The 11,645-nt window shown below is 38.8% G+C and overlaps 1 protein-coding gene across 1 annotated transcript; it reads right to left on the bottom strand.

Annotated features, from left to right (window-relative positions):
- Positions 1 to 9,550: 9,550 nt before the first annotated feature.
- Positions 9,551 to 10,367, bottom strand: LOC122074517 (peptidyl-prolyl cis-trans isomerase). The gene has a single exon (XM_042639377.1). The coding sequence runs from the start codon at positions 10,282 to 10,284 to the stop codon at positions 9,766 to 9,768; it is 519 nt and encodes a 172-aa protein (XP_042495311.1). The 5' UTR covers positions 10,285 to 10,367; the 3' UTR covers positions 9,551 to 9,765.
- Positions 10,368 to 11,645: the final 1,278 nt, after the last annotated feature.

Genomic DNA, 11,645 nt, shown 5'->3' with positions numbered 1-11,645 from the left:
TTGCGTGGGGTGTTTATTTTCAGCTATTTATTTATTTAATTTTAATTGTGTGGCTTGGGTGTTTAAATTCTTCGATGACGAATGGTTAGGACATTATTTTAGATACATATGTTTAGGACGGTAATTAGAATAAGATTACAATCATTAATCAGTTCATTTTTGCATTATTAAAAGAAGCAAAAAAATAAAGTGGCTACTCTCCCTGTGTTCGACCCATAGCTATACTGACCCGTACGCTTGCGGTTACATTTTAAAATCTTAAACATTGGGCATTTCATAATATGTGATTTTTGGTTGCTTCCTTCTTTTAAGCTTTTGAATAAAGCATTAAGCTTATGATGAGGAAGGTATAAAACCCAAGGAAGTGAACATTAAACCGAATCTGAGCGTGAGTATGCCCTTTCTCTATTCTGAAATCATATGTGTTGGGGATGAACCTAGGGTTTAGGCATTTGATAATATGTGATTTATGCTTGCTTGCTTCTTTTAAGCTTATGAATAGAGCAATAATCTTATGATGAGAAAGGTATAAAACCCAGGTAAGCGAACATTAAACCGAATCTGAGTGTAAGCATGCCTTTTTTCTGTGTGTATATGCCCTTTCTTTGTTCTGAAATCTTATGTGTTAGGAATGAACCTAGGGTTTGGGCATTTGATAATATGTGATTTATGCTTGCTTGCTTCTTTTAATTTTATGAATAGAGCATTAAGCTTACGATGAGTCAGGCTGGACGGATTCCTACATAAGGAAGAATTGCCTTAAAAAATGCATTAATTAGAGAGTTTGATGATAGGCTTCTCTTTAACATCTGTAATAGGTAGTTGTATAAACAAATAGTTATGGACATTTGTTTGCTTTATTCAAACTAAGCACAACTTTTTCATTGGTAGCATATGCACACTTTGAAGTTTAGGATTTTGATATAAATTGTATAAAATTTTGGGATTATTTCTGAGATGCAATGGTTGGGATTATTTTTGGTATATCTAATTGAGTTTAAACTTTTGTGTATTGTAGATACGATGTCTACTTGCAGTGTAACTTTCATGAACCAAGCTGATGGTCTGAGGTATGTTAACGTTACATGCAATTGTTTTAGAAGAGCTGCGGTCAAGGTACTGGAGTCTAGAGAAAACCCCAACAGACTCTACTACACATGTCTAGAGATTGTACAGGAGAAGAAATGTGATTTTTTTTCTTGGTGTGAGCTAGTGAATGTGACAGAAGTCAGAAGTGAACCTTCAAACAACCCAAGTCCTCATGAGTTTCAACAGTTGAAAGATGAGATGCGTAGTACGAAGATAAGATTGAAGTGGGTGGAGAGATTCAATGAAAATTTGAAACTGCTTGGACAAGTTGTTTTATGTTTTGTGGTTGTTCTATTGGATGTAATGGTTGTAAAAGTTTAGAAATCTTTTTTAAGATGTTTCTTTAGGATTTTGATATCAATGTACCTAGTCCAAAACTCTTTGATGTTTGGCATAGTTGGGATGGTTGAAAGAATGTGTAATTGAAACCACTATGGTAATTAGAATGCTATCTTATTTCTACCATTGCTGTTTTTATGCATATATATGAAGTAAGTTGCAAACATCTGAAAATACCTAATTTAGAAAATTGAAAAAAAAAATTAAAATATTGGACAACATTTCCCCTATAATACTAACATCTGAAAATACCTGATTTAGAAATCCATTATATACAATCATATAGATTCAAAATCATGAAATCCAACATCACAACTCCTTCACATATCAAAAGTTTTCGAGATTACATGATTCAAGTTCCAAAGGTCCACATGACTCCATGACTTATATATCAAAAGTTTTCCCCAATCACATGATTCAAGTTTCAAACATCACATCATCATGACTTAGTACATCCATTGATCAAATTACATAATGATTCCAAAAAAATGAATAAAAAAAGTGAATCTCCAATTCTCCACCTTCCTCTATCACCATCTCCTACTTCTTCCTTGCTTTTCTCTTCTCCCACTTATCTGTCATCTTCCTTTTAAGTCTTGCTTGTACTAAATCACCAACATCAGTTGTTGTGGAAACTTGTGACCTAGTAACCATTTGGGACAAGCTTGCATCTTCTTGGTCATCATTGTCCCTTCTTCTTTCCTTTAAAAACAAAAAATGCAACATCAGCATTAGAGCATATTATAGGTTTAAAAAAAAATGCCAGAAAATGATAATGTAATATACCTTCCTAGCAGATCTACGGCTTGAAGAACCCTTCTTCTTTCCCTCAGGAGAGCCTCTTCCACAAGTTTTCTTATTATGACTTGGTCTCTTACAAATCTCACATCTGAGAGATCATGTCTTCTTTCTAAAGAAAGCAGGAGGTGCTTCCCCAGGTTCCTTTTTCCTTTCACCCTTGCTCGGTCTGCCTACTCCTCTCTTCAAAAGTGGTGGTTGGACAACCCCTAGATCTGACCCACTGTTTAGCTCAGATACATCTAGGATGGGACATATCATTTGTTCATATGTCTTCATGTAGTTATCATTTATGAAGTAAGTTGCACAATAGTATTCAATTTTTTCTCTCTTATGGGCAATAACAGCTGCTGCATGCTTGCAAGGTATACCTGATAATTCCTAATCTTTGCACCCACAGGTTCGCAACATCAGATTGACCACATGTCTTCTCTGGAAATAATCTGCCACCTCAAATTCATCTGTATTACCAAGGAACACCTTGCATTTTCTCAAGAGTTCATATACTTCGGCAATCTTCTTCTTCACAACAGGATTGACAGTCCCATTCAATGTACGACTTTGATAGTATCTCTTTTTCAATTTCTCCATTATTTTAATCCTAACACTATCAATCAAAGATAATATGGGTTTACTGCGGATTGGTCCAACCCAGTTGTTGAAACTTTCTGTCATATTGTTTGTGATTGCATCATTCTTATAACCAATATGGAAAGCATGTCGAGACCATAATGCTGGCGGCTTCTTCTTTAACCACTCGTATGCCTTGATGTTGATCTCTTTGATGAAATTCATTGCACTCTGAAATAGATGCATAGTAGGTGCTGTGGAATCTTCCCAAAAATACTTCTTCAACAATAGACTGTTGTATTTCACCTTGAAATTCATGTATATGTGTCTATTACAATTTCAAATGTGAGCATTAGGAAAGATATCATGGATTACATCTGCCAGTCCCTATAAAACACATAATTTAAGCAATTAAATAATGACCATTCATAAAAAAATAATAAAAAAAAAATTAATAATAATAATAATAATAATAATAATAATAAATCTTAATACTATCTTCAAGGAATGGAATGGTATACCTTTTGGCCGTTTGACATAAATGTCAAAGAAGTGTTATCACCAGCAGTTCCCAGTGCTTCATATAAACATTCAAGGAAAAATCTCCAATTTGCTTTATTTTCAATTCCCACAACTCCATAGCCAATTGGTAACACCTCGTTGTTCCCATCAACAGCTACGGCTGATAATAAAACACCACCATACTTGCCCTTCAAGTGGCAACCATCAATTCCCAAGAATGGTCTACAACCATTCACAAAATCTTCCTTACATGCATGGAAGCAAACAAACAACCTCTTGAATATTGATGATGCCCGCATGTCATTTCTATGCTCATACTGGAGTTTAAAAATACTTCCTTGGTTCCTATGTAGTATTAACCTACCATATGCAGGTATAAAAGAGTATGACTTCGAGTGACTACCTACATTTTTTCTCAATACAATTTGCCAGGCTCTATAAAATTTCATATATAGAACATCACAATTAACCCTATAGTTTTTGCGTAGTATAGCAGTCATAGCATCATGATCCAGCTCAGGGTCAGCCCGTAGCTCAGATTCAAGTTTCTTAGCTAACCAATGTGAGGTAATAAGCTTATGACCAGATTGCCATATACAAATGTGGTTTGGATTCAGGGTCCTCGATAAGAATGCAGCCCCATGATTAGTTGGTGAGGCATGAACTCTCCATGTACAACCCTCGGCTGCACACCTCGCTATGACCCTTGCCTTCTCATTTCTTTCAAATATGAGTTCAAAACTGTTGCGGATAGCAAACTCTTTAAGCTTAAATCTGAACTCATTCACATCAAGATAAATTACTCCAACATTAAAGTTACTATCATCACTATCATCATGGTAAATTACTGGCTCAAAATCATCTGGAATATATACATTTGGATCATAACCACCTAGCTTGTCATGGCTGCCTACATCCTTCCCATACTTACTACCTACATTCTTCTCATGCTCACACTCTACATCATTGTCTTCATCAGAATCTTCAAGCTCACTTTCATTGTTACTCAATTCACCATGATCTGTTGAATCATAAACAAAATCTGCATCACTATTATCTGAATCATCTAAAGATATGATGTCAGACACATTAGCTCCCTTACCCTTACTCCCATAATTAGGTCCTTCATTTGACTGTTGCCTAACAGGCTCAAGATCTATAGGCTCTTTAATTTCCTTACTTCCTTCATGCTTAGAATGCTCAGTCCTCTTTGTAGTGGTTGAAGAACCTTGAGAGTTATCACTTGCATTAGCATTTGATTGAGACAAGATAGTAGTTTTTGCAACATGTGAACTACTCTCAGAATTACCACTAGAACTCCCTGTATGGTATTGTGGAGTTGCATAATCTTATTGAAATTAGAATCAAGCAGAGCTTGTTCACTTCTTATAGAACCATGAAATCAGATCTGGTAACACTTCTAATTGAAAATGATTACCTTGTTGAACCATTCTTATAGAATCTTGTTCACAATCAAATCTATCTGAACTACATCTAGTACCATAGCTAACATTAAAAAAACATCTTTCAATAAGTAAAATCAGGGAAGCAACAAGTCAGAACCTTACCCAAAACCAAAACCCTAGGCCTACAATATAATGAAGATAGGGATATATGGCCGAAAACAGGGTATCAATAGATTTATTACAGGCTAAAACTCAATAATATGTACACTTGGATCGAAAGCAGGGTATATTGAAGATATGCATAGATTTTCCTTTTTCTCTTTATAAATTTGAAGATTCACAGTGTCCTCTTACCAATTCAAAATGAAATCGCAGCAAGAACCCAGTCGATCAAACCTTTCGTGAGGTTCACGAAGATGCTGTCGTCATCCAGAGGTGTCGTTGTCTTCGCGAAGATGCCGTCGTCTTCTCACAGTGGATGACCGAGAGCACAATTTTCAGAGGTGCTTCGATAAAGACAATGAGATTGAAAGATCCCCTATAGCTTGGATGAAGACGATGAGAGTGAAAGAGTTGCAGTTACGGCTTGGATGATGAAGAATATGAGATTGAAAGAGTTGCAATGGATGATGAAGAAGATGAGATTGAAAGAGGGAAACATCTAATTTTAAGTGAAGAGTATTTCGAACTCTTCACTTCGTACTGGGGGTATTTTAGGTATAAAAAATGTGATATCACCACATAACAGATTCAAACTCACGACCACTAATGGATTGGACTCAAATGCAAGAAACTTTCATGCTTCAGGGGAGGGGGCGTAATTCGCTCAAACCCTTGGACCCACGTGTAATTTCGGCAAACTATAGGGGAGGGGAATGTAATTTTCCCTTTAATAAAATAAATCAAAGTATCTGAAATCTAAGAAAAGTAAAGACCGTTTAAGGCCCGTTTATAACTTTATTGGTACATTACCCCATTTAAGGCTCAATTATAGCCCGATTAGGAGAAGTCCGACTAAAGCCGAAACCTAACAGAGCTAGACATGACATTGATCGAGATCGACTCATTCCTTAAATAGGTAGGTCATGGTCCGAGGACATAGGTCTGCCAGGCCCAGTTAGGCCCAACCGAGATTGGCCCGGCCTGACCGATTGACACTCTTGATACAAGCCACATACTCTTACTTATTGAGCTAAAACGACCAAATGACTAAACTATTTCCCCCCTCCCCGCCCCCCACACCTTTTTTTGTTTACATAGGTTATCTTTGTGTTTTCTTTCATGTATTGGTATGAACTTCAGATACAATAGCAATCATGAAGAATTGGGCCAAATTTTGGCTTGTCTAGTTTTTGGGAGATGTGGTGATGTTAGGAGATTAAAATGTCTATCTTATAACCGAATTGACAAACTTGCTTGCTTGCTGCAAATTTATGGATTAGGGTTGGAAAAGGGTTGGTCATACATCTTCCCACCCCCTCTGGTCATTATAGGCTTAACATTTGTTACCTTTCATAGGAAAAGAAAAATAACAATATATATATATATATACAAGACCAGCCAGGGTCAACCTAGCCCAATCTTGAGCCCCATAGGGTTGGGCCTGAGCGTGAACCCGATAGGGTTGGATTGGGCATGGGTTGAGTTTTGGAGGCCTAGGATTGGATTGGGGTTTTAAGAAATCTGGCCCAATCCGACCATGTTTCGCTCCTAGCTCTTGGGGTTCAATAAAGAGATGCATTAGCAAAAACTTGTTACTAAGATCAAACTGTTGCTAGTGAGGTGAGGTGGAGCAGATGGAACCAAGGTTCTAAATCTTAGAAATGGTCATGGGATCAATTAAGGTCGATTGATAACATTTCGGTATCAATTTAGATCGGCTTGGATCAAACAGATCTATTATTATGTTTTTCTTTTTTAAATCAATTTTTATTACAAGTTCAACCTTGGATCATACACGTGGATTGAGATCGGAAAGATCAAAATCAAGGATACAGTTCCAATCTGACCAATACTAACCATTCCATCCCCATTTTTAGAACCATGGAGGGGACTAGAGAAGAGTGTGGGGCCCCACAAGCGCTGAAATACTCCAACACCATCCGAGGATGAAAGGCTAGGAACCAGGAACCAGCTCTTGAAAGCAATATCATTCCAATGCTCAACTTCATGTGCTCATGAAGTACTCTTGCTTGTCATACATTGAGATCCCTTCCACTTAATTAAGGATTTGGATATTTTTCAACGATTTTTCCTCGAGTCTCCCCCAACTTTTTACATGCATGCAACTCAATACTTGAGTGTACATAGCTCCAGATAACCGACATATAGCCCATGTATGCATGTACAAGGTTGGAGAATCATTGTAGAGGATCCCAATCCCTTCATTTCATTACCCATCTCAAAAAATACCAACTCTCGTGGGTTGTGGACTGCATAAAAACATGGTTTCAGATCCTTTCCAACTATCTTTTCACATGTATGCAGTCTAACACCTAAGTGCACGCAACCTCCGATTGTTAACTCGTGCAACCCCAGACATGCATGTGAGAGGTTGGAAATAGTTGGAGAGAATCTAACTCTAGAAACACATGAAGTAACCGTGCTTGTTGGGTATGAGGGCAATTGAGAAGGGAATGTTCAACTCTCTGTTGCAGACCCGCAACAAGGGTAGAATATATTTCTACACATCAAGTTAGCATGCATGGACCCCTAGCACATTTATGTAAGCCTTACTAAGGAAGTTCTTTTGGGGGCATTTTGAGTTTCAAAAAATCTTTCACACTACCCTAGAAATCATATTGAGACTAGAGTTAGAGATAGGAGTGAGAGAGGGTAAGAGATTCACCAAGTCTATATAGGCAAACTTAACGGCAAACATACTATTTGGGTGAGGGCCATCAAGGAGTAAAGTCATGCCTTTTAGAATGCTCCTCCATGCTCAGGATGGTTGAGATCCGAGTGGTGCTTGGAGAAAATTTCCTTTTAGGGTAGATAATATTGAGGAATCTAGCCCCAAAGGAATTTTAGTTATTGAGGAATGGTACTTCTCAGTCTAGCCAACATGGTAATATTCTGAATGTGAAGGTCTCTAATCCCAAGCCGTATAGTTTTTATTTTTTCCTACACCCTACTCTGTTAATATTATCAAGAAGGCCTTTTGGAAGCTAAAAGTATGTCATACTATGGGTAGGAGTTGCAGCTGCAGCTATCACCGTCATTAGGAGAACTTCCCTGCCCGCAATGAGAGTATCTTTACCTTCCACCCTGCAATTTTATCGAGGTTTGATTCTTAAAAAGAGGTCTTTTTGTTCTACTTAATCTCAGTAGGCATACCTAGATACTCCCCTGTAGCAACAAGAATTTGCATCTCAACAATCACAGCATAGATTCTTCTTTAGTCTCACTAGTGTATATTGGCAGAAAAATGCCGAAGACTTCTTAAGGTAGCATAGGTTCACTGCCTGGTCAGAGGCTTCACAATAGAGGCTCATGGTGCCCTTGATTGAGGTAGAGAACTAAGGGTAGAATGAAAAAGATAAGAATCAAAACTACCCAATGATCTTTTTGTGCCTTCTACGGAATACCCCTCAGCTACAACAGGGTTGAGATGGACAGAGTACTGAAAATCCTAAACCCAAACCTACCCAAACCAACCCAACCTTAACTTACAGATTGAAAAATCCAACCCCGACCTGCCCCTCAGAGCCATACTAGGCCGAACTGACCCTAACCATGGGATGGGAAATGGGAAGGAAAATGCAAGGGTTGTGCCAGGCTGGTCAAATGAAAAAGAAAGAAGTGCATGGGGCGGCTGAGGAGAAGAAAAAAGAGAAAGAGAGCAGGAAGAAGCCGACCAGGGTCAGGCTGGGCTTAACCAGAGGCTTCAACCCTGGCCAGGTCCAACCCTCAATCAAGACCAGAAATTCCCAGCACTCACCTACCTCAGGGCCAGGGCATCTCAACCCAGGCCTCCTTCAGGCTCAGGCGGGCTTTTGGGCCGACAGGCCAAACTTGCACCCCAAAAAAAAGTTAACAGTAACTACTCAGAAGGAATCTCACCGACACCTTCCTCGAGAGTGCTAGGGCCCAACAAACGATAAAAGCAAAAAAGCTATTTGAAACCACCTAATGCACGATTAAGATTTATACAGTAACCACCAGATAATGCGTCCTGCTTTTTCCCTCCCTCTCATCCTGTATCTGCGGACTCCGCAACTCTACTGCATTCACTCTCCCTCCTTGTCGAGCTTTCCATCCGCATCCCACTCAGTCTACAACTTTCTTTCGCTATATTTCTAAATAATTACGACGCTGCCATATGCCCAGATGCATATGGCGAACGATTCGGAACGGCACTCAATTCCCGATCGGTTTACATGGCCGCGACGGCGCCGTTTCCTAGATCGCAATCGGCTCGGATCGGCATTTTGTCCCAAACCATTCCTGTTCCTCATCATCGAAACAGAGAACGGGGAAAAAGTGAAGTTGACCAGCGATCGGATCTGATAACTACAACAACAGATCCATAACCAAGGGACCTATCTGATAACTACAGCAATAGATCCATAACCAATGAACCTGTTACAACATAGCATTAGAAAATTCTCAACTCGTGATGAAGAAACTAAATATCCGTGCAATGTTAACAATACCAACACCATCACAAACAATTAAAGAAACCCTAGAAATCACTAGTTAACCACTCAAGGCATCAGTTAACGAAAAATTCAGGGTCATCATCCACCACAGAAACCAACACAACACCAACAATTACACTAGGGATAAAAAAAACATAAACCCTAGAGTTTAAACGCAGGTAAAGATGGAGAGAAGAGAAGATTATTAATAATCGATACACTAAACTTTATTCTAGAGTAAGATCATCCACCATCTACATATAACAAGTCCCCTCATGCCTCCCCACCAAATCGACATCACAAACCCTAAGCCGAAACCCAAAGCAAAGACCAGAAAAATAGTAAACCCTAACCCAAACTAAGATCCCACACATGGTCGGATCACGAAGATCAGACTTTTTTCAAGAGAGCTGACCGCAATCAGCGATCACAACTGGCTTGGATGTCCTCCCATTCGAAGAACCGACCTTCTCGACCGCCTTCACAACGTCCAGCCCTTCAACAACCTGTCCGAACACCACGTGCTTCCCATCGAGCCACTCGGTCTTCGCAGTGCAAATAAAGAACTGAGATCCGTTGGTGTTCGGCCCCGCGTTAGCCATGGACAGAATACCAGGACCAGTATGCTTCTTCACGAAGTTCTCGTCGGCGAACTTGTTACCGTAGATCGACTCGCCTCCGGTACCATTTCCGGCGGTGAAATCTCCTCCCTGACACATGAACCCTGGGATCACACGGTGGAAGGAAGAGCCCTTGAAGTGCAGGGGCTTGCCGCTCCGGCCAGCTCCTTTCTCTCCGGTGCAAAGAGCACGGAAGTTCTCCGCAGTACGAGGGGTGACATCGGCGTAAAGCTCCATCACTATTCGACCAGCGGGAGCACCGCCGACGGACATGTCGAAGAAGACCTTAGGGTTAGCCATTGCCGATGAAAATTTCTCTCTTTCGCAAACAATTTCTCTCTTTCGCAAACAATGAAGTTTCGCCGCGACTGACACTAGGGTTTCGCGCACTGAGCTTGTTATATAGCTGCCATGCCTGGCATAATATCTTCATCCGTTAGATCTTGGCCGTTGAACTAAAACTGATCATGGTTTCAGATATGGTTAGGGTTTGAATACATACTAACTGAGGTTAAATTTTGACCAGAGTTTGGTTAACTATGATTTGATTTTTTTTAACTTGCTATGCCGTGTGACCAGTCGGAATATGCTCCATTTTCTCACCCCAAATAAAAGAGGAATATGCTCCCACTTATTCGGTGGAGCGTGAGATATGGATATTTTTTACAAAAGTGAAAAACATGTGGAATCTCTTCCGTACACGTGTACTCATGGTTAAGGATAACTATCTAGTGGCTAGCGCTGTGGAAATACTGATCACGATAAACCAGCACATGTCGATCATCAGGGCTTGACTCCCATCAGACAGTTGAAAGCATGTTTACAAGTATGCATCAACGTTGTGAGTCACGTGAAAATGAAGAAAATGGAAGCGGGTCTAAATAGGTGTCATGTGTCCAACCTCTCTATGGAGGTAATTTTCCTTTAATTTTTTTATTCAAAAAAATTTTTCTCCTTATTTTTGAGGAATTTGAAATTATTTAAATTTTATTAATCATTTTTATCTCCTCTATTTGTGGGAGTTTATGTGAATATCTTCCACAACTCTTTATTATGAATAAAATAAATGACAAAAAAAAAAAAGAAAGTAAAATTACTAATCCATTGATACCTTGGGTTTGTTTAGGGCGTTCAAATCACATCAAACTTCATGGTCCTTCTATCAAGGACATATTGTTAATGGTAAATTGATTTTTTTCGTTTTTTAATTTTTACTTAATTTTTGATAAGGATAAAATGGATTTTCTTATTAATACATCTTAAGTTTTAAGTGTTAAATGATTTGTAATTCATTTTTTTTTCCCCTTTAGTGTAACATTTTTTTTTTCAATGAAAATAAATACTATCATTTCATATATATTTGAAAAAATATGTAAGGCAATTGTCTGAAGGTTATAGCAAGAGAGTGAAGAATGAATGATGTTTCAAACAAAAAGAGTTATTGAGTCGTATTCAAGTGAGTGAAAGGCGTGTCATGAGAGAGAGAGAGAGAGAGAGAGAGAGAGAGAGAGTTAGTTCAGCTTGCAATCTACCAACAAACGAAGAATTGATCCTTTTGCTCAATACAATTGCAAGACTCGTAGTTGGCGAGTTGGGGCAGGGCAATCTTTGTTGTGGAGTACATTTTTTACAAAATCCAATAAAATTTTAGTGTTACTTTT

This window comes from Macadamia integrifolia, chromosome 3 (assembly GCF_013358625.1).
Source record: "Macadamia integrifolia cultivar HAES 741 chromosome 3, SCU_Mint_v3, whole genome shotgun sequence".
NCBI classification, from domain to species: Eukaryota; Viridiplantae; Streptophyta; class Magnoliopsida; order Proteales; family Proteaceae; genus Macadamia; species Macadamia integrifolia.
Note: the sequence above shows the minus strand (reverse complement) of the source record. Positions and strands in the feature narration are given on the sequence as shown.